General features: G+C 44.0%; 2 protein-coding genes and 1 long non-coding RNA gene across 10 annotated transcripts in view; 2 read left to right on the plus strand and 1 right to left on the minus strand.

The window, feature by feature from the left end:
- Positions 1–26,176, plus strand: part of LOC116417463 — a 59,131-nt gene extending 32,955 nt beyond the window's left edge. The window contains exons 2-3 of the long non-coding RNA XR_004227716.1: positions 12,252–12,347; positions 25,161–26,176. This is a non-coding gene — a long non-coding RNA (uncharacterized LOC116417463). The remainder of the gene's footprint in view (positions 1–12,251; positions 12,348–25,160) is intronic.
- LOC100122064 (trace amine-associated receptor 8b) overlaps positions 1–26,855 on the minus strand; it is a 69,810-nt gene that overhangs the window by 31,286 nt on the left and 11,669 nt on the right. For 4 of the 8 annotated variants that reach the window (XM_031930785.1, XM_016989833.2, XM_031930784.1 and 1 more), the window contains exons 3-5: positions 7,345–7,545; positions 6,748–7,078; positions 4,850–4,975 (exon numbers count right to left, since the gene is read on the minus strand). In XM_031930785.1, the coding sequence (XP_031786645.1) occupies positions 4,850–4,975; positions 6,748–6,978 (357 nt within the window). In that variant the 5' untranslated portion in view covers positions 6,979–7,078; positions 7,345–7,545. Of the gene's footprint in view, positions 1–4,849; positions 4,976–6,747; positions 7,079–7,344; positions 7,546–12,488; positions 12,531–20,135; positions 20,313–26,855 lie in introns of all 8 variants that reach the window. The other 4 variants (XM_031930786.1, XM_031930783.1, XM_031930787.1 and 1 more) reach the window with 4 other exon arrangements.
- On the plus strand, positions 16,391–17,781 carry Gr43 (gustatory receptor 43). The gene is made up of 4 exons (NM_001190531.1): positions 16,391–17,353; positions 17,424–17,495; positions 17,559–17,648; positions 17,725–17,781. Exons 1-4 carry the CDS (start codon positions 16,391–16,393, stop codon positions 17,779–17,781), a joined length of 1,182 nt encoding a protein of 393 aa, NP_001177460.1.

The raw sequence follows: 26,855 nt of genomic DNA on the forward strand, positions 1-26,855 counted from the left end.
AGGGTGAGAGGGAGATTTAAGATGGTTACTATGGCGACTGTTGGCGAGGAGCCAGTGAAAAAGAGAGCTCGGTTAATCCGGCGTCGCGCGTGTATCGTGCCCTGGTTTTCGCGAGACCTTCACCCGATTGTAATTTCGCGAGGCTTAGAGTCTAGAGTGTGGAAGAGAGAGAAGGAGAAAAAGAAAACGTATAAAGGCCAATTTGAAGTGTTGAGTAAGCTGCTACTCGTTAGGATGGCCGCGGTGTAGATCGTTTTGCGTGTATTAATGAATTTTTAAGGAGGTTGGCTGTCCTGTTCCGCTCAGGATAGTATTGTAGGACGGTATTCCGCATACACCATAAATAAGCAATTTTCGAGGTCCGGTACGGGAGAGATATTTCAGACCTTAGCAGAAACTGGCGGTAGTACAGACCTACGTAGTTTTTCGTATTTTTCCGTCCTCTTTAAGCCTATCTAGGTTAGATTTACGAGAAAACGTGCAAACGTACCGATAAGTGAACCCCAAGAAACAGGCAATTTGGAGCCTCCGGTTCGAGCCGATGCTTCGTCCCTTAGCAGCAACTGCCCAAATGTCTAGCCTACCTAGTTTTGCGTATTTTTTTGTCCACTTCAAGCTTATGAAAGTTAGATTAGCGAGAAAACGTGCCAGGATATCGAAAAAACCCAAGAAGTGAACCCCAAGAAACACGCGATTTGGAGCCTCCGGTTCGAGCCGGTGCTTCGTCCCTTAGCAGCAACTGGCGGTGGTTGTACTCTTCTTTTTTTAGCGTATTTTTCCGTGCTTCTGAAGCCTTTGTAGATTTTTACCCTGCATAGGCTATACGCATCCTCTTCCGCGCCCGTTGGCTGAATACTGTGTGAAGATCGCAGTCTGTGAGAATTATTTATTCTTTAGATTGGTTAATTCATCAGTGAACGAATGTCGGTTAATTACAGCCTTTGCTTTCTTTGAGACTGTATTCAGCACGAATGAAGCTGATTTTCGCATACCCTGTTCATTAAAATCGCTGATTATAAGTTTATTTTCGAGGCAGCAGCTTATTTTCAAAGGGATTGTTCATCATTCATCTGGTAAAAAGTTTCACACCTGATTATCAATAAGTAGGCATACTCAAAATACTTACAACGCAAACGACACCTCACACCTTCTTCAGCCATACACATTGCCCACCGGGTGTCGCATCTGAGAAATTGCAACAAGCCATACACAGCTCTAGAACTTTGCTCGTCGCGTTGCGGTCTGAACTTTCCGTAATCACCGTGGCTTGCAGTAGTACGAGCCGCTCGACTGGATGAAAGATATACAGGCGAGACGTTGACGCCGCAGCCGCACGCCGGTCGAGGTGATTACGACAATGTGTTAATTCGCGGTTATGCAACCGAGATTGATGCCTTGTCTCCGCGCTTGGCTTGTGCGCCAATGGCCGGACTTCTCGAGTTATGCGGGCAGCTATAGTCTGGTGATGTGGGCTGTGAACGACGATGAAAGGGCTATCGTTGTTGTTGGATTGAGCTTAATTCATTTTTAAAAACTTCTTTCACCATATCCATTACAATGATTCAACACTCCGGTTCACCAGCGCAGTAAATCCTCACCGCAGGTTCTCCCACCCCTCAACCCTCTGGGAAACTTTCCGCCGTGAAATATCTCAGATCCCGACAGCCTCCCAACCGTAAACGTCACCACCGCGTATAACAATTCTAAACGATCCGGCTCGCTCACCGGCAGTTAAAACGCATCTGCTTCTCTTTCTCTTCCGCCATATAGAAAGGGAGCGTTGAGACGCGTAAAGTTTCGGCTCCGGCCTGCGAGAGATTGTAAAATTTTACGATCAGACGTCTCGTGTGCTGCGGCTGCTCTGAGGTGATTTTTTCCCCGCGAGGAAAAAGAGGCGGAAGCGCGAGAGTTACGACTTTCGAGGTGTTGCGAGAAGGGGGTTTAATTGGGAGGTGGGAGGGTTGTGCCTGGATTTTTACGACCAGTTTTTTCTTTTAGGGTTACTACTGAAAGCTCGAGCGACTCTGAAAGAGAATTTCGTATGTAAACAAATATTTTCAAAGGCCGAAAACTAATCGCGCCGATCAAGAGAGGGAAAAATTCCAGCCGATTTTTCCCGCCTGCAGACAAAAAGCAAACTCTAAAAATACATCGCAAAGGTGTGCGCGATGCAAAGATCAAAGTCTCGACTCGCGCGTGTATTGACCTTGACGAGTCGAGGCGTCCACTCGAGCACGAGGCTTTTATCGGCACAAAGAGGTTCATGCATCGGACGCCGAGGGAAATGCTGCAGTCGAGTTTCGTTTAATTTTGATTGAAAAAACTTTGATGTTTACAAGCTCGCGTATACAGGTTTGAAAAAAAAAGAAATAACTCGAAACTTCATTAAGCCCCGAGAGTTATTTTCATTTTTACTCCGGAAATTTCATGCGAGCGTGGGCTGGCATTAATATGAATTCTCCAACATCAACTAAGTTCTTCTTTTATAACGAAGAGAAATAATTTTTTTTCTCTCTCTCTCTCTCCCGACTAATGTCCCAGTCGTTTTTACGAGTCTCTTTACCTGGCAGGGGCTAAATGGCCACTTTCTCTCTCTCTCTCTCTCTCTCTCTCTCTCTCTCTCTCATATCGCTAAAAGTCGGCTCTGCTCGCGGACAAATGCGCGCCGAGCTTTAAAATTAAAAGAGTTATTCGAATTCAGGGCTTTCGCGCTAAAAAGCCTATTAAAAATGTTGAATGTCACGGCATTACACACGGTGCAATGTATGCAAATGGTGAAATCGCGCGCAGCCCTGGTAATCGAGGCTTCGATATAGATAATGACGCGAGTGTATTAATCGTGAGATATTAGTTTCGTAATTGTTTGATGAAGTTTTCGCGTTTAAAAAAAAAAGAAGTGATCTTTATGACGCTATTTACGCGAAATACGTTCATGTGTAGGTTTTTAACAATGTTTTATAAACCCGGCTTTTATGATTCATGCCGCAGTTCGAGCTTTTATTTTTCCAGTGCGTAAAAAATACTTCAATATTCATTTTTGTTGAAGCACGAGATTTTTCAGTGCTCCTTGGACCTTATAAAAATCAAACCTTCGCTTAATCAACTTCCAGTAATAATATAGCGGAGGACCGTCTCATTCCCCATTCATGAGGCGAAATTGAGGATCACGCGAAGGGCAAAACTCGCGCGGCGCGCTTCGCACTGCATTATTAAGGGGCTAATAACTCGCTCACTCGCTCCCGGGCGTATAGGAAGACACCTTCCCGCAGGATAAATACGCGGTTGGATATAACGTCGCGGGGCTGAAATTTATACACGGTGAGAAAAAGTGAAGCTTCGTTCCTGTGGGAAATAAATATTGCTTTAGCTTTAATCGGAGTTTATGTTTCGAATACACCGATCGAAGCCTCTGGCATAAATAAAACGCATCTGCCCCCCCCTCTCTCTCTCGTTTAAATAAATTAAGACGCGCTGAGAGAGAGTAGGACTGGCTGTAGAAATCGAGAAATACGGCGCCGCCACAAATCAGCTGTGCGCGAGCGAGATTATCGCCAGGAACTCGATAACGTAGCCGGAAGTAGCCCTAGCACCTGACGGCAATTTCCTCTCGCTCTCGAGAGTCGTCCCGCGATTTACGAACGTCGAGCTCTATATATACAGCCGTAGGACCGAACCCGTGTGCGCTATGCTAAGGAGGGGAAGAGAGATGAGTAGGTCGTTGGCTCTATATACCGAGGGGAGAGAGAAAATTACAGAAACAAAGGGTTGGATTTATATCGGGGCGCTTGCTTTTGATAGCGCGTGGAAAATGTTGTGTTTTTCTTTTGCTCCAGGGCTGGGATCACTGCTGTAATGCTATGCATAGGAGCTGGAAAAAGAGAATCGCGCGAAGATATGCAAATGCGGAGGGAGAAGTGTAAGAAGTTTTGAACTGCGGTTTACTTGGTTATTACGCTTCGCGTTAAATTCAGAGTATTTTTTCGCGGTACATTCCGCGAAACAAAGAAACAGTTCTCCGAACCGCCGAAATTCATCAAAACAGTCTCGGCGAACAATACCCTCGCGGTGTACACTGAATAAAACACAAAACCACAACGGAGGACGACGATGATCTCCGCGAACAAAAAAAAAATCCCAAATTCACACAGGGACGCGCAAACGTTGTAAAACGCGCATACAAATCGCGACAAATTTGAATACGAGTATATACAGCGGAGAGCAACTCGTCGTCGTCGTCGTCGCGCTGGTGGAAAATAAAGGGAAAAAGTCCCCCCGAGCGAAAAGAGCTGCCAGCGAGCGTGACGACGAAGGAGAAAGAGGGAAAAAGTGAACGAGAATCGAAGAAGGAGGCGGAAAAGGGAGAAAGAAATTGTCGTCGTCTGGTTTATTAGCCCAATGAAAGAGTTATTGGCGGGAATTAACGAGACGAAGAGGCGCTACCTCCTTCGAGATTGAATTAAGATTTTCACAGCGATGGAAAGTACGGTATTACAAAGTCCTCCTCCGTAGAGACGTTGATTTGTAACGAGGCGACATTTTCTCTTCCAGAATGAAGTATTTTACATTTTTTTAATAGAAATAAATCAAAGGCTACTGGCTACGACGCGTCGACGTGCGCCGCGAGCTATAAATCTCGCGAGTTTCAGATAAAAATGATTTTTTGAAATACGCCGCGACAACGCCAGAACGAAAATGAAAAATTTTCCCGGGAAATCTTACGAAATTGCGACATAAATCCTTCGATTTATTTTATTCGTTAATAAAAAAAAAAGCAAAACCAACGGTTCATACCGCCGCATCTCGTGAAACGTTTATACGTACAACAATACACGTATAGCGAACGACTAACCTGGATCTGACAGACCATCTCGCCGTAGGGCCAGCAGCTGTAGATGGCGGGCACGAAGCCGAACGGCGTCACCAGCAGTCCGATCGCGAGGTCGTTGCTTGCCAGGCTCGTCAGCAGGTACCTTGGCTGTGGGGGTGAAACAATCGTGGTTAATTGCGGTCATTCGAAATCGAGAATTTTTCATAGCCTAGACGGAATGGTATAAGCGCGGCCACAATGAGCTCAATTTTCGAAAATTGGATCATACATTCATGCACCACAGCGGTGGGTACACAATACAACTGTTTACACTGGCGCCGCGTTCAGGTGTATGGAACAATAGCGAATTAATTTTTTTCTAACCCTTATAATTACGCGACAACACCGTAATAATTCATCAATATGTGCGAGCAATCAACGCCCTATAAGCTGTAATTAAAACTTCGCCGAGCTGTGAGTGACGTGTAATATCGCGGCGGTGAGTATATGTGCGGCTGATTTGACACTTTCTCCAACGCGACGTTGTAGCGGGCTTCAGCGACGTGTACATATTAATGCTTTTCACGAGGCTTTTATGGGCTAGTAACGAGTTAACGGCTTCCTGATTATTATCTCAACTACCTCCAATAACAGTAATGAAAATTTTCAACGAAAAAAAGCGCAATCTGCATAAAGTTATCAAGACGGAAGTGCAAACTACGCCCTTGTACACAAGAGCACGAGATCTTACACCACTCGGGGGATCGTTAGCTGCATAGAGAGAACAAGTTCCGAGTGTGTCGGTCGTGTTCGGCCGAGGCACGTAGCCCGATATAATGCATTTAGATGTATTTAGAATGCCGCTCGAGGTTCGCATATTCATGAATCGACTGTTCACCTGGCACGTAGCGCACGAACGAGTCGTCGCTACGCTCTAGGATCGTAAACGGAGGAAATTATGAAAATAAGGTATAAGAGGTGCTGTCGAGCCTATTGTTCGATCGTCTCGACTTGAATGTTAAACATACACTTTATTTTGAGAAATTAATTGAAAAACCACTCTTTGGAAATTCCGTAGAAGCCGAAGTAACTTTCTCATTTTTCACCGTCACTCGACGCTGGAGCATATTTGCATAATCCGCACTCCGAACTCTAAATGGAAAACAACGACTCGCCATATCTGCATATGATCCTACTGGCCGACGATCGTCGGCTCAAGGAGCCCATCAAACTAAACGGCTTATCGTTCGACATATCGCCGGCAGCGCGCGGGAATGCAAACCGCCTGGGAAATAAAGCGCCGGCATATTTTTACGGCCGGCCATTAATCATCCCCCGGAATGTACGCGGCGAACAATTTTTTCCCCTCATCGCGAGAAGCTTCGTTAACTCCTCGTGGTGAATTGCGTCGTTGGCGCAACGCTTTGCGAATCGTTAAAAGTACTCCGGTTCATTTGGACAAAGTCGATAGCTTTTGATCAGTTTTGCGCGCGTTTTTGCGAATAGTCGAATTAAATTCTGGACCTCCGAAGAGAAAGAGAGAGAGAGAGAGAGAGAGAGACGAACTTTTTACACGCGTAGTTTCGGAGGGTTTACGAGTTGCCGTGAATTTTATACGCAGTGCTTGGTTTTAATATGTGTGGCAGGATGGATGTAGGAATATTATTATGCCGTATAACCTGTTCATGAGGAGTAGTTTAAGGGAATACCGGTTCATCAATGAAAACTTTAGACGCTTTCATAAAGTATTTGGACGTAAACAGCACAGTGTACTAAAAAACTGCAGAGTAAACTATCCGTCGTTACTTATTTACTCTCGAGCTAAAGTTCTTGTGAACCATACACCGTTTACTTCACAGCCCTCCATTATTTCCTAATACACTCTACGCCACCTGGCGGTAGCGTCATCAACTACGACATAACCTAAAAAGAAAACTCACCTGCGCGTGAATGTACTTGTGATAGCGGCGACTATTGATGACGCAGATGACGAGTAGATTGGCTCCGAGGATACCGAGGCTGAGAGCGAGAACAACGGCGGCACGAAGTAGCTCACCGATGCCGGGTGTCTGCCAGCGCGGCTCGAGGCCGCCGCCGGCCGGCAAGCTGTGCCAGCAGCTGCTGTTGCTCAGCGCCGGCGCCAGCAGAATCTGCGGCTTATGATCTATCATGATCCCGGTGCGGGGGTGAGCTGCTGACGCGGCCGCGTCGCGCCAGCCGCTACGAGCCCCGTCGCACGGACCGAGCGCCGGCACATCGTCAGTGCTGCTGCTGCAACAGATGGTTGGGATTTTGAGGTTAGGATCGGCGGTTTTGTCAAAATAGTAAATCTAATGCATTACGTTCCTATACGGAAAATTCGATATTTTACATAGTTATCCATACAAAAGCCATTTCCAACACATTCACCCCGAAGACAATAAAAAATTCAGCGGCGCTACAAAATTCCCCCGGAAAATCCCAGGAAATCCCCGAGAGAGGGAGCCCATAAAAATCCGAGGCAAGAGAATCCTGCCCTCGTTTATTATCAGACTCACCGAGTGCAGATCGGCGCCGGCTTTCTCCGAACCTCGACTTCTTCTGGCTGCAGTGCGCTGTGTGTCCCCTGTTGCTGCTCCTGTGCAACCTACGAGGAACGAGTGGAAGCCGTTGATTTCTTTGACCTTTTGGTCGCTGGCAGTGTAGTAGTAGTCGTCGTCGCCGTCCAGATGTAGATCATCTCGCAGATTGAACCCGACCTGTGGAGACGAATGAGACTGGATTAGATCAGATCGGATTGGCGCCCAAGGTGGCTGACTCGAGCCGGGGATTGACTACTGAGGTGCAACGACTGGACGTGATGAGATATCGGATTTTGCTTTTGTTGCTGATATGAAAGCTGGTTTCGGATTTCGTGCAAGGCTTGTTGGCATTCATATTGATTTTATTGTTATGGAAATTTAAAGCTACTTAGATATTATTAATTAACCTAAAGTCATCGTCGCTTCTCCGCTAACCGTTACGTCGACCTAATTTTGCAAACGAACCTACACTCTCCAAAAGCCCACATTCATCCCTCCTAATTCCCTCCCCCAAACGCACCACACACGACCACCTCTAACTCACGGACCTCCATAATTACTTCTCAAGAAATACCACCTCCCTCGCAACTGCAGGAATTCCAGCGTCGGCTAACGAATTATCGCCGCGGCCATTAATCGAATCGGAAAAAGCTGCGGCTGCTATTAACGCAAGCTCTATACCTATAGCCGTATTTGCTTGAGGAAAAATCGCAGCCTCGCGTATGCCTCGAGAGAGATAGAGAGAGAGAGAGAGAGAGAGAGAGAGAGGGGATCGAGTGCGATACGCGACTCGCATAATGAGAGGGTAGTTAACGAGCTGTGCTTCGGCGGGATATAAGAAAAAAAACACAGGGTTATTCGTCTTTGCGAGATCCAGCGATGTATAATTAAAACGTGGCCGCCAGCCAGTAGCGGACGTCTTTCTCGGCGTCTTTGAGAATTTCTATTTTTCTTCTTTTTAATTTTTCTTTTTTTTGTGTCTGGAATGAGTGAGGTTGTTTTTGAGATTCTTCTCGGTCGGGTTAATGGGAGTTTCCGCCTTTAATTTCTGGCTGGAGTTTCGTTGATTTTCCCTCGGTATCGGAGCCGAGGGAGCTGATAGCGCGGGAATTTAATGAAGATTTAGGAATTTCGTTCGGGGGAACTACGCGAGGGGAATTTTTTAATTAGATTTAGCCTTGCTTGAGTTGGTTTTCTGTGTAAATTGAAAAGGAAGTAACGGGATTTCACAGGCGTTGGAATTTACTTTGCTATATTATTCAGAGCGACGTTTTCTGTGTGTAAAAATATTTAGATCCTCATATTCGTGTCATCGTTATACGTTAAATCGGATCTGCGTCTCGGCTGAGGAATTTACGGGAAAAATGTGCAAATCTCGGGGAGAGAAATGCCCGCGCGCGAAACTTTCAGCTTGACGTTCGTTCAAACATCCATTAAGACATTCTTGTTCCCGACTTTTCATAAATTTAACTCCAGCTCCAAACTCATTTGAGGATGTGTCTCAATTTGACAAGCCTTTGACTCGTCGCAAAGCTCCGACTTAATCGCATATCGCATTCGACTCTATCCGATGATGAGCCATAAGAGTCCGAGGCAGACACAAGAGGCTGTGCAGAACGGAGATCAGCTCTAGCTTTCCGGAGATTATAGGGCAATATTGTTGCGGCTGATCGTCCGGGAATTCGTCGCCGTGTATGGGCAGAGATTAGTTGTTAGTTCCGTTTTATGAGGTGTATCATGTGGTCGTCTTATCCGTGGATCGATATCGCGCATCTATTCCAAAATCACATACTTCAATTTAAACATGGAACGTCCTCGCTGATAACGCGAAAGTCTCAGCGCTCACACGACAATCGATGTGGGCCGTCAGCCCGAGTCTGGAACTTCAAAAAAAAAGAGACTATACACGCGCAATCAACAGAAGCGTGAGCGAGAGCGCAGTGTAAACCTAGGAAATAGTCGAGCTTCAAGAGATGAGAAATAGAGCCGGAGTATAGCTCGACACAGGGTAGAGAGAAACGTCCGGGGTCAGGAGGATTAAGTTCGAATGGCTTTATTATGTGCGGGCGTGATATGGAGAGGAACCGGGTATGTGACGAAGCGCCACCGCCGGATGCATTTAGATGTTGGAATTAGGATTTTTCGGACGTTCCTCGGGCTATCGCCTCTCTGCATCTTGCTTGGGAGAGAAGCTTTTTTTTCTGGCTGGCGTATGTGTGTAATTTTGTCCCATACTCGCTAAGAAAGCAAACTGCCCCTATTCCTACACAACTGAAATGTAACCCAGTGCGACGTTTCAAAACGCTTCGTCGAGTCGAGAAAAAAAGAAGCGGCTTAAGCTCCTGTCCCCCATTCTCGACGCTGCTCAGACTCAGTCCGCGAGATTTAAGAAGTTTCGACCTCGTACGTCTGCAGCGGCGCGTAAATCTGAAGAGGCTCGTGTCGTCTCTCGCGGATGAATGACATTGTGCTGTGCGGAAGACCTGCGAATTCCGTCGAAAAATCGCTTCTCTCTCTCTCGACTGCTTTCTTGGAATATATTTTCAGAGAAAGGTTCGCCGTGCCTGAGAAAACATCATTCGCGAGTTTCTCTTCTGCTGCGCATGAGAAATGTTTATTTTATGATTCAAGTTTTGATTATTTAGATACTTCTTATTTTTCGTCCCATTTAAGCAGAAAAAATGGGCCGGACTTCATCCGCCTGCGTACGACGTTAGAGGGCAAAGTCAAACGACCGGAGCACACGCGACGGGTTTTTGCAGCCGAGCAAAAATGATACGAGGGACGAGTACTTTGCCGCTCGCTTTATACGGACTGCAGCAGCGCTGAATCTTTCATGAGGAGTGTATAGCTTGACGAGAGTAGTGGTATCCAGCGGTGATTTCTGCGCTCGACGATGGGCTTCGAGGCACAGAATATGTCGAGATTGTTGCGATGAATAGGGCCACTCTTGGAGAGTTGGTTTAATGCGATGAATTACGTTACAAGAATACATTTTGAAGAATCTAATATTACTGGGAAAAAATTTCACCTACGACATTCGCACATCTACTCGGAACTCCATCAGCCGCAAAAGCCAAGCTCCTCTCCTTTTCCAGCTCACAAACTTCCAGTCTCGGTCGTCATCGACTCTTCGATCACACCGCGACAGAAGCTCCCGGCACACACATACACTTCTGCGGACAGCTGATGTCCCTCGGGATTATCCAGTTATCTCCACGACCTTATTGCTTTGTATTCGCGTCGCGTTATACTACTTCGTCCCTCGCTCTCGCGCGAGTAAAACAATCGAGTTTTTCTTTCCCAAGGCGAACGGAGCTTTTTCACCTCGCGTGGTTTGTATATTTTTTGGCTTTTTCGCCGTATACGTTGCTGTAACCGACGGGAGATCAGTTTACCGGATTAATTCGTGCACACACGGTTTTCGTTTACGGTTAATTAATTCATTCCGATTAATATGTGAATATCGTACACGCTCGAGTTGGTTGAACCGCAAAAGCTTAATTATTCGCAAGCTCGGGAATGTGGATTTAAAAATAAATATAACGGCTTTGTTACACGGGATACAACCATCGATTATATTGATCGAATATACATCGATAGCAGCCGCGATGCTTAGCAGATACGCGTTAACCGGTTGTAAATTATCGTTTTATCGCTACGAAACGTCCATCCATTTTTATGGCCCGATCTCTTATACGACCCTATAACTTTTGGTAAACTTTTATGCCATAGCCGAGAAGAGCTTGATTCAATCCGCGGAGAGAAATCGCGGATTTATCATGGTGTTATAACACCGATGATCGATTCAAGATGCCCAGAGGCATTACATAACCGTTTCTGCCAGAAAAGATAAAATCTTCCATGCATACAAGCGAATCGAATTTCTCATCAGCCTAATTAAAATTCACATCATCACCGAATCCTACCTTCGCCTCACCGTCGTTATAATTTCCGCCCCCGCATCGCAACCTTCAACTTCCAACCTAGAGAACTAATTGCATATAACACCCGCCTCCTCGTCTCTCTCGGTTGGAATTTGAATCCACCGCGAGGCGAAACGACGAGTCAAGTGGCAATGCCGAAAGCCTGATAAGGCACGCCCGCGAGACTAAAAGCGATCTTATTGTGCTCCGCGAGTGAGAAGGAGCAGATATAGGCATAACAATTGCAGCCGTGACGGAATTGTGTGTTAAGCGACGAGGCTACTGCTACTGAGAGGAGATTGTTGTACGCTTGGAGGTACTATAATATTATAGTAAAGTTAAATGATAATAGAAAACAAAATTCAGCAGCCAAATCCCCCCCCCCCCGCCCCGATAAATCTTCCTCGCCACAGCGTATCCAAACACATCAATCCACCTCGGCGAACCCTCTCTTCTCGCGAGCAATTAACGCACTCGACTCGCGCGCGAACGAGTCAAACACACGTATATTCTCTCCTCCGCCGAGTAAAAAAGGCCTCTCGCTGAAAAGACGGCGCGAGCCCAGACCAAACGCCTTGAGGCAGCTTTGCCCCAAGTAAACAATTCGGTTTGCTCCGCTCGTTGGAGCAACAAAAAAATTGCCTCGCGGCTGCTGCGCGAAAAAAGAGATGCGTGTCTGGTGAGGAAGGGGTGAAGAACTTTCGACGGCGCACTCGCCGGTAAGAATCAGCTGGCTGGAAAAGGAGCTTTTAGTCCGCACTGCTGGCATGCCGCTGCTTAGTTCGTTGAGTTTTCCTGCGGGAAGAGGAGAGCAGAGAGAGATACGAAGCGGGTTTGTTGCCAGTAGCGCTGATGGGGGTCATGGAGAGCTGCTTGGGGTGAATTATTTAGGGGATGGAGAGAGGATAGATGCTTTTTAATACTAGACTTTTAATTCGATGCTTCTGTCATTTTCAGGAGGCCAAACTTATGACTTCGCGGCGACATGGGTAGATGGAATTAACGTTTCAAGGCCTTTAAGCCGTCGTTGCGATAAAGTTGCCGGGAAAGCTAGTAAGTGCGAAGTGCGCTGGGTAAAAGGCAATGGGTGAGTTTGGACGAAGTTTTGGAATTTTTCGGCGGGAGAGTGTCGTTAATTACAAAGTTTTTTACTCGGATTTGGTTTGGGGATGCAACGTCAATGTGTATACTTACGATCTCCGAAAGTCTTCAATAAATATAGATCCTCTGACTTACCTGGAACATAAAATCAGAATAATAGATCAGAACATAATAATATTGATTAACGTCAAAAGGTTACCCAATGAAAAAGCTCGAAAAATCACCACGAATAAATCCCCCCGAGCGACCCCATCAGCCCAGCGAAGCGAAAGCTCCGCGAAAAGTGCAAACTTTCAACACTGCATCCGCATCATTCTATTTCATCAACTCCCGTCCCATATATCCTCATCTCCCAACCGCTATCTCCTCCCTCTTTCAGCGTCCAAAAGCATTTCCCAGTGTTGCCACTACTTCGCACGTTCGTATATGCTAATACCAACATAGCCGGGTCGTAAAATCTCGCGCGGTCAGCAGCTACTTCGTCCTCCTTCGTCTTGTGTGGCGGTAACCCTTTGAATAAAGAAAAACGCCGGCGAAGTCGCTCGGTTCCGGTACAAGCGCGCGCGGAATAGGCAGAAAGAGAAGAGAGAGATGGTTGGTAGCCCTGAAGAGGCCGAGCGAGAGGAAGACAAAGGAGCGAGAGTATCGAGGCTGGATTTAAGACTGGCTTTGCAGCCCTGCAGTAGCTGCACCTACAGCGGATACTTTTCCCGAGGATTTATGCCGAGGCTGAAATTTGACGCTGATTTATCGGGGATTTCCCCCACTCTCTGCTCCTCACTCTTTTTTCGATTCTTTCGCGACGACGCTGTTCTTCCACTGTGCGGTTCTTCTTTTACGGCTCCATCGAGCTTTTGTGAACACCGAGTCGGGCTGGACCGCCGGGTAAATGTTTTGTAAAGGAAATTGCTCCATCGGATTAACGCGCGGGGTGCTCAAGCAAATCGACTTTTACTCGATCCTTCGTCGCTTGAGAGGAGTTTATAATTTACGTTCGAAATTTTGAATTCCCAACAGCAAACTCCACTTTCCCTAAATTTCCACCTCGGAATAAGCTCCGCGCTACTACCTGGCATGTGCTGCAAGTGAAATTTCGCGCGCGTTCAAAGAAAAAAGAAGAATCAAAACATCAAAAGAAGCAGCTCGACCGGCGGCCTCGAGAGAACTTTGAGACGCGTATCCGCGAAACGTAAGGTATGAAGCCTCATCGCCCCAGCGAGTTGCCTTCTCAGTAGGCAAACATCCAAAAGCAGTAAAACCCTCATACATACTAAGTACACAGTAGCGCAGGTGGCGCAGCTGCGCCGTCGAAGCTCATCGCATGCATTTCTCCTTCTTTTGTTCCTCTTGTACATGCGGCAACGGAGGGTAAAAAATTTTCTCTATAAAAGCTCTCGTTATGGCCCGAGTTTTATGGCAAGTGAAATACGATGGCTCACGGTGTGGGAGTATGATCCGAGTGCGGATATCAATACGGCGTTTTTTTTAATGAAATTTTTCGAAGATCGCGACCATCAGAGAAAAGCTTTCAAAATCTCGAAAAAGTATTACAAGCGCGATAATGACGCTGCAGCTCGCGGAGGAAAGAGTCTGGGGATTTTCGAGATAAAGCTTAGGGAGAGAGGAACGTATGTTTAACTTGAATCAGCTCTTTCGCGGCATTAGAAAGATATGGCGTTGCACTTTCTAGCGTCGAAAGTCTCGAGGGGGGAGAACAGCTTATATCCCCGCTTGTCTGAATGGAGCTCTGGCTTGGAATAAAAGTTTTATCGGCCTCTCCGAGTATTGCAAAATGGCCCGGTACTTGGCTCTCTCGTGCGGACGATTCGCGAAGGGTCTATTTATTTATTTATTTCTGGAGCATTATGGATACGTTGTTGTGCTCTGCTGTGAAAAACACAATTGTGAAATAAACAATGAAGTTACTCTCGTGTGCAGTATTCATTGTCAATTTTCAAAATGGAAAAAAATTCAGCTCGAAACATTCCCGTATGCAAAGCACGATCGACATTCGCGTATTTTTCAATACACACGCAGGCAAGCTTCCCTCACCGAGTTCTATAAAAATTTGAACTTTACACACACGCGCGATTCTCTCGGGACATTGATCTCCGAGAAATATCTCCGTCACAGCCAGAGCAGAGATAGTACGCCGGCAAATATTTAAAGCCTTTGATATATACTCGCCGGGCTTGGAGCTTGTAAATTTTGGCCATCGAAAGTTTTTTAAGTGCTCCGATGCAGCTCCCCGCGCGCGATTATGCCGAAAGTTTAGCCGACGAGCGATAGCGGCCCTCGTGTAGGTGCGGACGCGTAATCGTGTTTCTCGGTGGGAAGGCCACTTTTTTATCGTGTTCTTGGGAGAAGTCACGATTCATTTTGATTTACGAGATATTTTTTTCGCTGAAAGTTGAAATTTTTAAGAATAAGTTATCGACGAAGTAAAAAAAAATTGATTTTTTCATCTGCAAACGTCCCCATTGTGCATCGTACATACGACAGCGCCGTATACAGACCCTCGTAAAGGGCGAATTCGCGCCGTCAGACTCGTAAAACTCGCGTGTAATTCGGCCGGCGAATATCTTTTTCCAGTGAGATTTTTCGCTTTTGTCCGACGACGAGGTTCGCGGAATAGGAAAACTTTTTCTTACCGCTACGGTACTGCCTTTTCTTTGTCATCCCGTGCTCGCGAGTCTTTTACTTTTTTGGAGAAGGATGGGCGGCTCTCGTCGCATCTGTTCGATTATGAAGTTTAAGTGGTCGAACGTTTAGTCGAAGTGATGGCATTGTCGAAGAGTTTATTTCCTTGTTCGAGAAGTTTTTTGTTGATAATACTGTTGTAATGTTCACCTAACTTTGCGATTAATTGAATATAGTAGCGGCAATCAGTAAAAACGATCCATGAAAGTTCGCCAGCCCATCGAAACGCATATCCGAATAAATTTCTATCCGTCGACGCGGAGCTTCCGCGCATAGATAGACGCATAAAAGCTCTAATCGAAAACGGATAGCCCGAAGCGATAACCGCGTCGCTGAATAATTCCTCGATACATTTCCACCCGAAATTTCTTCATCACGACAAAACCGCAGCAAAGTATCGAAACTCGACGTGTAACGGCATCTGTAGCCGTTGAAACATTGTACACACGCGGCGGCATTATCATAAACCTCGCGCCTGCAATTTCACGTTCTCGGCCGCGTCATTTTTCACCGACACCGGCTCATAACGCGCTGCAAAGTTTTTTTCACGTCTGACTAAAGTTTCTTCCACCTTTTGTTGCGCGGCAGCCGCGGAAGCAAGCGACACTCGTAAACGTCCGGGAAGTTTCGGATGGAGTGCGAGATTCTTTTTACTTTTGAGCCCTGGTTAAACTCGATTTGTGATTTTACGCTGACTGTAGATTGCTCCAACTCGGAATTAATGGTACAGCCGAACCCAAAATTCATTCAAATTCCAATCGACTCCCACACTCCTACTTATCACTCCGAAGAACTGTTTTACGCACTGATGCTCCGATTAATCATCGAATTTGCGAACTGCAATCCTCATCAGAAGCTCATTCCATTAGACCGCGCAATTAATGCACGTGGCGGTTCAAAACACGGCAAAGAAGCGTCGGCCTCGTAAATCAGCGCTACGAGCTCATAATTCAATAATGTGGATAACGGCGAACTTGGCGCTTGTGAATTGTACGATTTTGGGCTGTTTAGGTGGAGATTTGACGTTCGATTTTTTGATGCTTCGCTACCGGCGTTACGTTGGGTAAATATTTTTTTTTTGAATAGGGAAGATTGTAACGTGTGTGTCGAGTTGGAAAAAATCAATCTATGCTTGGCTGCATTTTTTATATTGCAGACACTCAATGGATGAACAAGTGCTTGTTCCTCGATAATATAGCGTTCTGTATGCAGATGAAAAGTAGCTTCGTAAATTAAATGGATCCAAAGAGAACACGTCAGTATTACAGTAGACTCGCTATTCGTTCGACTCAAAAATGATCCTGAGAAAATCGACCGAAGATATCATTTTTTTCACCACGTGCTTGTTTTACTACTTCAAAGTTCTCGGAATCGCGCCGATCTCTCTGTACATAAAATCCACGAAAAAAAGTGCGTCCCAGTGCGTCGTATTCACTCGTTCCAACAGAGCTCTCGTCTACGACGTCGTTCTAATCTTAAATTTAGTGACGGCCAACATCTACAAAATTTTATACCTCTGCCTCAGAGTTTCCTCGACCAAAATCATAACGATCGAAGCCGTAACAAACTGTTTAGAGGACTTTGTCACTTGTCTCTCAGCTGTTTTCATTCTAATAATTATTTGCTTTTCGCGGGAAAAATTGAGCGCAATGGTCAACGCAATCAGTGGACTCACAGAATGTTTGGATGGCTTCGGCGTCGAAAATCCGAAAAAGCACAAGCTTCAATTGGAAATCGGTATGATAATCCTCGTAAATATCACCACTTGGATTCTAGTATTCGTCACAACGGCTGTGGCCGAGTTTTCTTACCTCCTGTACGACACCATAATGTACTCAAACGTTATCGTGGTCAACGCTCTCCTTATCCAATACGGCGTGGTATTGAAGCTTCTGCGTCATAACTTCAAAATGCTCAACGAAAATCTGCTCGTAATCAGCCAGGAAGTCCCGATTAAAATTCAATCGCCCGTCGAATCGAACAGAAGAGTTGAAAGACTGTCGCAGCTGAGAAAATTACACGCGTCGATGTGCAAAGTGTCGCGAGACGTGTCGAATTATTATTCTTACCCGGCGCTGGCCTGTGTCGTGTGCGTATTCTACACGTTGATTTACACGTGCTACTATCTAACCCGACCTATTGTCCTTTACGATCAGAACTTGAGAGGCGATATGTTTGTTATGTCGTTGGTCTATGGACTGTTGCTGGTGTTTTCTGTGGTGATTTTGACGAAATCCGTCACTGCTACGATCGACGAGGTGAACCGAAGTAGGAATGATGCTTTTGATGAATTTTCGCTTAGGTTAATGATGATTTATTTTTTAATAGAGTGACCGAACGAAAGAAATTATTAATGCTGGTTTGCTGAGGTTTGAGGATGATGAGAAGATGAGCAAGAAGGTAATGGGACTCGTGAAAAATATTCTTGAGAATTATTGGATTGATGGAACTTTCTGTTTTCAGCTCAATCAATTCTCGAGTTACTTGTTACACACTGATGTAAAATTCAAGGTTTCCAAATTGTTTTCTTTGGACGACTCACTACTGACTTCAGTAAGTTCTATACTATGCACCAAATGCTGTTTCATCATTCCCTAGATAAATCGATAATATACATCATCAATTTTAGATGGCTAGTTCGATCGCAACGTATCTGGTGATAGTGTTGCAGTTTCTTCAAAAATGAAGCCTCATCTTTTATCTTATCACGACGATGCTGCTTTTATTAAAATCACTAAATTAAGAGCACTTCATTCATGAAAATCAAACTTCCTCACCCCAAACCCTATCTCCATACACCTGCACAGACTAAAGCCTTGAACGATTACGTCGCGCAGTTCGACAATAGCCGATCAATCAAGCGGAGCATGTGTCGTTATTGCAGTCTCTCATTGGCAACGTACGCGTGCAGGGAACAAGTCACGCGCGAGATTGCAGAGCTGATTTCGGGACCACACTACAGTGCGCGTGTGTGTGTATACATATAGTACTGCAGTGTGAGAATTTAATGAATTTAGCAACCTGGACGAAGCGACTGACGCTTTGATTGCGAGACAGGTGTACCGCGCGATCTTCGATGGATCAGGGCGAATAATTGACTCGATGGTACAAGAGCTGGAGTTTATCGGTAAAATGTTTTGCGGAAGAGCCGCAAAACCGCGTGTGCATATTCGCAATAATTTACGTTTCCTCGCGTAGCATAACTCTGGGAATTTTTTACGCTCGAACTCCGATGCAAATCGAGCATAAATCTTGGTTATTTCGCGACATCCCACGTATGATAAATGCCGACCCTGACGTTTCGACTGTTTTTGCTCGCCGAACTCGAAAGCGGTACACAACGCGGTTGCAATTTTTTTTCCGTTTTCGAATCCCAAGAACAAACAATACAGTCGAGCTTTTTTGTTGACTAAATAAGCTATAAATAACGTCGAAGCAGAGCGAAACACATCCAGTTCGAATAAACCCGCGCATCATGCACTCGGCTGAGACTTGAGTAGATAACACGCGCGCGATCAGTATTACCAGGTGTAACCACGGGTAATTCAATGAGCGGAGCCCGGTAACTGAGCAATTAAATCAACGAAGTCACTTTTCGTTAAAGCAATTATCGGCGCAGCTGCTCTGCCGCTGCTTCCAGTGGAACGTCGCACTTTCGTAAACAAAATTAACGCGATTTTATACCTACTCGATTATTTTTCATCACTTACGATCGATACTATCTGGCACACTTGGCACCCATAACAATGATCTCTTTTTTTCATGTCAAGATTCGCGTCACACGATTTTATTAATTAAAGCCTCGTAATTGCGCTCGGCTGTAACGAATGACGTGTATCCAGCCGTAAATTAGATTCGCAGTGGAGATGGAAGCTTCTTTGACGGTCGAAGCTTGCGGCGAGGGCTGAGATTGTTGTCGGCGAAGCTTTGATATCGAGAGACGTGAAATATTGCTCTCTACGTAGATGGTTAAAATTCAGCGTTATATATTTAGACGGTAGTAAATCGAGATGAAATTTTAATTGTCGATCGTTTCACGAGAGAAGCGTTATAGGTATATATTACGGAGTGAATTTTAATCCGGAGTAATGACGATCTTATGGCTGAAGTTTCACTTAGTTCGTACTTGCATACTGCAGAACTGAAATCGAAGTTCTCCGAGGGTTTGGGCTGTAGATTGAAAACTTAGGAACGTCGATGAATATGTCTCACATACGTATGTTCCAAAATCGATGAAAAATCTCGGACTCAATCTCGCAGCTGTTAATTTTTCATCACCGCGAAAGTAGAGAAAAAGCCGCTGGGTGTAGTTGAAAAGCTCCATTAAAAAAGTTTGCGGATCATAATACCGACACTGGGAATTTAACGACGTGTCTAATTAGAAACTAACTCGATCTATCCCCGTCAAAATTTTAATGATTACTAAATTACGCAGACCTATACCATCTCCGCGTAATGACGGAGAGTAATCTTAATATCGCGATGCAGTGTTAATTAAAACAAAAGTTTCACACGACGACGACGATGATAACACTTACGGATAAGGTTCGAGAGCTCGCAATTATGCGGAATGAATTTTTCGCCCGTTAAATTTGGTATTTTAATTGCGAGTATATATAGTACATAGTCCGAGAGTTATTTTACGCGGTGAAAAAGTTTTCGAGCGACAGCGACCGCTAGAGAAATTCAAGGCTTTATCTTTCCTGTACCCTCGATTTACGCGACGATTCGCCGGGAACGAGGTCGCGGCGATTATTCCTCCTCGCGAACTCAGCTTTTTCCTCTATTTTTCTTTCTCTCTCTCTCCCTCCCTTTAGTTCGGTTTAATTCGTTTAATGCCTCGATGTTTTTGTGTATCCAGTCTAATCTCTGTATCGAAGTGTTTATCGATTGTCGTATTTTTTTTCGCTGAAAAAATCGAATTACGAAAATAAATGCCTTCGAATAGAATTTCACGGCGAACAAATAACTCGCTCAGTGCATATCGTCGAATATAATCCTTCCCGGTATATATCCGGTGCAAAAGTTGACGAAGCTCACCGGAGCAGTCGAAGCGACAAAGATTTAGTCGTCGTCGGTCAAGAGAACCACCTCCAGGCGACGAAGCGTATGATCTTCAGCGTTGGCCCTCGGGAGAGTTGTACAGCATGTATGTGCTTGATTCGGTTTCCTTGGATTTGTTTCAGGGTTGGTCGATACTCGCTTTTCGTTTTCAATCTAGAAAGGGTATTTTTTTTTAGATTTTTTTCGAGCGTTGATCGAATGTTGCGCGTGGGAGTATGAAAGTCTTTTTATGAACAAATATCAGAAATAATAAAAAATTGGAAATACTCGACATTGCTTGAAATTTATTATTTTGCATAACCAGCCAACAATCTCTCAAGCCCTCGATTCGAAACCCTTCAAAACCGCTTCAAAAGACCTTACACCCCAAAACCACAACAGTAACTCCCCTCCAACCTCGTACCCTCCTACCAAAGGGCAAAAAGCTAGAGTGCCAAGCAATTACACACCGATTAAGTTCCGTCGCTCTGATCAACAGTTTGATGCGCGCAAACGCGAGAGTCGTCCAAGTGCCGAACTCGGCTATAGCAAACTTGCCATGGGATTCTTGAGCGCAAGCTCCCGCAGCTGCGCTTGTTTGACGGGCTAATTGCGGTGTATAGTCGCTTCCAAGTTCGGTGGTCGGACTCTCGCAATTGCCTTAAGGGATTTGTTGGAGAGCTTTGTTTGTTGTTCTTTGGTAACGGATTTTGGAACAATTTGCGTTTGAATTTTGCTTATCGTTTTGATTTTAGGATTACAATGTCGAAGTGAGAATCCGGAGTTGAAATTTGATTTATCCTTACGGTCAATTCATAGTGGGTCTCGAATTCCGGTCATTTGTCTGGGGTGCGCGGGACATTTTTTACAATGTAAAAGGCGTAAAAAGAACCGGCTTTAGATATTTCTTGGCAGGCTCGAGTGAATTATTAAAACGCCGATACCGCGGCGTTAATAATACACGCCTTCCATTAACATAAGTCTTGCGAGCGTTCGAACAAACGTTAGTAGGTATTCTCGAAACTGGTGAAAAATAGCTGTTCGCAATATAAATGTTTTAAAAAAATTCGCTTTTACATTACTCACGAATAAAGGAATTTTTAATTATTCATTCCAAGCCGCGGTTCTCGCGTTTTATCGCGCGTAAAGAAACAGCCTTTTCCCGTCGTTTATGAATCGTAAAAGATTACAATAATCTTCCGAATCGTGCGGCAATAAAAAATACTGGAAAAATCGTTAAAACTCACGCTCGACAAATCAAAACTTCGAATCAACAAACATAAGCCGAAAAGAAAGCTCGTCTCGATTAACATACGTCCAGGGGAAAAAGTCTTCCTCTTCGGTGTCGAGAAAAAAGATCAACGAGAGGAGAAATTCTAGGCAAAAAGTCGAACGGGGATAGTAGGATCGAGGACGGGCGGGTGGCGCCGCGAGGAAAAAGGACTGCTCGCGAGCAAAAATGGGTCGGTTTTTGCAGCGGCGTCGTCCTCGCGGCCGCCGAGGACCATATAAATTATCGAGTAATGTCGCCGAATGTATACGCATGGCCGGGCGCCTTTAAAGCCCGATTCACAGTGTGTGTGTGTGTGTGTGTGTGTGTTTGGGGGGCTGATGCATCTTTTTTTGAAAAGAATTTATTGAGTGGATTAATTTTTTTATCGTGTTTTTTTTGCCGATTAATTCGTGAAAATTGAAGCTCGAATGACGATGATTCGGAAATGGATTCTTTGGTACACACGAGATACTGCGAGTGTATTGCATCAGGGATTTAGCGAATTGAAAAATACGGAGGCACGAATACAAGTTCGGCGGGAAATGGGTCGTATGCAAATTGATACCATGAGGAACCTGTCTCTGCGTAAACGACTCTGTGAGTGATATAATTATATTTGTGCGAAAGCTGTATTTTTATAGTTTGCTGTTTTGTTGTTAATTTACGAGCTGATTACTCCAACAATGACAATTTTTTACTAATAAAAATATAATAGCATATTAGGCAATTTTTCAAAAATCCAAGTATCTCATTAAAAATTGGACATTTGTTTCTGACATTACAAGAGAATTCAAATCATTACACTATGAAAGCCTCATTTTTCTCTCGATAAAAAAAAACTTCCTCGCCTCTTTTCATGAAGCACAATCCAGTCTCGGATCAATACTTCTGAAACGCTCCATTCTTCCACCCGTTCCCCGAAAACTGCCCATTTAAAAAAAGAGAGAAAATCATCAAATTTTTCGCGAAAACCGAGCGTATAACGCAACAATTTCCTCGATTTCCTCATCCCAAAAACGCGATCCTTTCTTCTTCCTCGACGTCTCTCGCATCGTCTTACATCTTAGCGCACTTTACACATCCCAAAAGCCAAATAACCAGATGCAGCTCGGAATCGGCTGATGCAAGAGCCGGCGATATGTCACCGCATCTGCACTTTCCTTGCGACCTTGATGTATTTTATACACTCGAGCGCGAGCGTGGAGGGAACCTTTTAACGAGAGCCGATTCCGTCTCGATAAAGATCAACGTACCTATACACACACGTGTGTGTACGAGGCACCGCAGGGCTTGACCTCGAGGGCGAGAGACGAGTCTCACGAAAACAATATCACCGGTCCACCTTCAGGCTGATGCCGCTGCACAAAAGTCGGCTTTATCCTGATGCCGCTGTCAATTATTTCGTATTAAGGAGATGGTTTGACTTTTTTTTTCTTTTTTTGAAGAATATACTGGAGTTTATTTAATTGACGAGAGAAAAGAAAGAGAGCAACCGCGTTGGATAAACCTGTTTCGAGGCACTCGCGAACAATGTTTACATCTTTTTTAACGTTGCGGTTTAATTGTACACGGTCAGATATTTCGTTGTGACATAATTGAATCGTCAACATTTTTTTGAAGGTGTCGAGAATTTGAACAATGTGATAAAAAATTATTGCAACGAGAGAAAGAGGAAGGATAGAATACACTTCGGGAGATAAAAGAGAGCTTTCACCGGATTAAGAGGAGTTAGCGTACGAGCTAAAGACGTCATAAAACAAAAAGAGGGAAGCATCTCTCTAGCAAGTGCAAATAAAAGAGAAAGCCCGGCAAAGCTTGAAGAATAGAGTATCGTTGTGTTTATCATTCTTAAATTCCACGGATGAATCATAAAGAACGTTTACATGCCATTTTTTTTTATCGCTAATTTCTTTTTATATATTGTTTATCCTAAAGCAATCCAGCAAAATAAAACTAAACACTTGCACTCATAATCGCAGCCCAGCCGTGCAGCAGCATCGTAAACAATCTCTTACTCAAAGCCGAGCCCGAGCCTAATACAAACGTAAAACAAAGCACTCGCTGAATCCTTAAAACACATCGCGGGAGCCCATTGTTCCCTCCTCGTAAACCACATCGCCCCCTTCGGCCAACGACGTCATCAATCCTCTCCTCTTTTTCCTTCTATTCCCCATCTCTCTTCTTCCCTCCCTCTTAGTGCTGCACCTTGGCTCCTCCCCGCATCCCGGAAGTCCACCCTCGGTATAAAAGTCCTAGTGCTCCAGCTCATCGGCATCAGATTCGATCTTCCACAGTCGAAGAGAGCATCAGCCCAACAATCGCCATGTTCAAGTTCGTGATCCTCCTGTGCGCCTGCATCGCCGCCGCCAGCGCCGGATTCTTAGGCGCCCCTCTGGCTTACAGTGCCACGGCACTGACCTACGGAGCACCTCTGCCGATCCTCAGGGCTGCCGCTCCTCTGGCTTTACCGGCTCCCATCATCAGGGCTGCTCCTTTGCCCTTGGCTGCACCGGCTCCCATCATCAAGGCTGCCCCTTTTGCCATCGCTGCCCCCACGCCGATCATCAAGACTTCTCTGCTCTTGTGAGGAGGGTCCATTTTGACAAAGAATGATGTTTAAAAGAGAACGAAATTCTGTTTATGAGGCTTGGCCGCTTTCACGCTGTCGATGTGAGAGCGTAAGACGGCTTTAATAAAAATTTTACGGCTTTTATTATAATTTCTGTGTTGTTTCTATTGTTTAAACCTGCTATCCTTGTTCTTTTTTAGACGATATTTTTTAGAGCTGTATTGGAAATTTGATTTCATTTTTTGCCCTATTATACGCTTTTAAATAAAATTAAAAGTGTATTTTTAAGACTTTAACAGAAAACGATTTCTACCAAAAAATTGAAAGTACAAAGTACAAATCAAATTGTAGAGCCTAATTTTGATTAAATTGCTAAATTATAAGTTTAAAAAATGTTATTTGAAAATATTAAATTCAATTTTCATCATAGCTTTAAAAAATTCCAGAGGGTGTGAAATTAAATTTGAATTTGCAATCGAACTAATGATGCTAAGGTAGCTTGAATCGGTTGAAATAAATCAGATCACAAGTAACAAGTAGCTTTCAGCCTTTTTCATCCGATCATATAATTAATAAATTAGCCAGTATCAAGCACAAGGTTGAAACATAGTTTAAAAAAATAATTATACTAAGCTTCTATATTCAATATTGGTTTTTTCACAACTTGCATTGAGATGCAGTGCAAACATCGTATAATAGTAGGCTATCAAATGTTCTAATAAATTAATAACATATAATTAATTATGAGTAAGCCCTTGCTGTGATTTACATTGCATAGCCATAACGAATCTTGGTCGTAAAAGGTAATACAGATATTACTATAGTTCCACAATATACATTTGGCGGTATATTAACGCTTTAATTAAAATCTACCGTCTATGCACCGTATTGTAATGAATATAGAACCACAATTATGCTTAATTCGATCTCGATATTTTCTATGAAGTATTACAAGAATACGAGGGCAGGTGCAGGATTTTATACGGAATCAAAAACACAAATTGCAAAATTTACAAACAAACAGTATAGAATTTATTAGCTTGTCGAACGGGCCCCAAAAACGTGGCCAATAATACAATCATGACAATTAGCACCATCATGTTATTCCAAAAACGCATAACGATCATCTCTCTACCAAGCAGCGATAGGTGCAGACTTGACGATGGTCGATGTTCCGTAGGCCACTGGAGCAGCCCTGAGGACAGGTAGAGGAGCCGCGATGGCCAAAGGAGCAGCCCTGATGATCGGAGCTGGTGCAGCAATAGCCACAGGCGCGCTATAGGCGATCGGGGCGACTCCGAGGTAGCCGGCGTTGGCGGCGGCGATGCAGGCGCACAAAAGGATTACGAACTTGAACATGGCGTTTGTTGGGCTGATGCTCTCTTAGACTGAGGAAGATTGAATCTGATGACAACGAGACGCTGAACGAGGGTTTTTATACCGGAGAGTCACAAGGATGACCGGTGACTACCACACAAGGTGGTACCGAAAGAGATAATGAGAGGATAGGTGATGCATTGACCGGTTGAGGGATTCAGGGCTGGTGAGAGGTTTTTTTGTATGCTATGGAACAAAAGAGCGAGCACTGCGGCTTTCGCGAAAGGACGATTGATGTGTTGCGACGGTGAAAGTTTTTCTTCCGCGTGTGAGTAAAGTTTGAGAAAAAGGTGCTTATTAAATATGCAGAATCTATGATGTCGGAGGTGCATTTGTTGATGATTTTTATCAAGCCAGTTTTATATTTCTATAAATACAAACAAATACAATGGTTTCCCACTATCAATAATGGAATTTACTACTTTTTTAAAAACTTTTGCATTGATTTAGTTATGGGGCAGGTTTTTACTTTAGATATAAAATTTTGCTTGGTTTTTTAAAGCTTTTTTGGTAATGCGACTCATTGTTCGCAAGATTTAAAATAAGTAGTAAATCACAACTTCTATTCCAATTTATTGTTTAAGTGTTTTCCATCATTGTAAGATCATTTATGAATAAAAGGTCAATTTAAAAATTCTATTGTTACCCTATTACTCATCTATCCGTACATTGTTAATTGAAAATCAAAGGATTACAAAACTTTCTTCATAGATTGAGCGTGAGATAAATTTACTATCATATCTCTGACTAAAGAATGTGTACACGTGTTCGTGGAAAATGCATATGCAGTAACACTGCGCTAGTTCTTGCATCAGCCGATTTCACGAGCTGCGCTTGGAAGATATAAATTTACTTGTTTCTTTTTTAAAACATATAGAAATATCGAAATTTCATCATTTAATGTTTTTGTTAAAAATTTCTCTACTGCAGAACAAAAACTTCAAAGTTTTTATTTTAATTTAAGAAACCGTCAATTGGCGTGATTTTTTATCTACGCGAACTTTTTTCAACCGCTGTAAAAATGAAAATACATTAAACTCTTTGTGTCGTATAAAAATTCAATATGACCATTATAAAGATCTTACTTTTTTAGTATGATTTGGAAATGATGAGAATTTTTTGTATGCATGTTCATCAAAGGTGGTACACATGGCACTTTTTAAAATTGCACAAAATCTAAGAAAAGCATACTAGATTAGAGATTTTCTATTCTTTGTACATGAAACACACTTACAGAATTCTCGTAAAAATAAAAAACTAGTCTTGCCTACTCGAATCTAGACAAAGGGTTGCGCCATCAACTTACTCCTGAAGCTTCCATTTAACATCTCAAAATTCTATCACCCAACACTCAGTCTTCGCGCAAACTAAACGCTTAGCAAAACTAGATCAATCCTAATGAAAATTCTATTCATCCACCGGCTGATGTAACAATGCACAAATTTTCCCGCATATGCAAGCCTCTATTTCTTTCTTCCTACACAGAGCACCACACACC

Source organism: Nasonia vitripennis, chromosome 4 (assembly GCF_009193385.2).
Source record: "Nasonia vitripennis strain AsymCx chromosome 4, Nvit_psr_1.1, whole genome shotgun sequence".
In the NCBI taxonomy this organism is placed as follows: domain Eukaryota; kingdom Metazoa; phylum Arthropoda; class Insecta; order Hymenoptera; family Pteromalidae; genus Nasonia; species Nasonia vitripennis.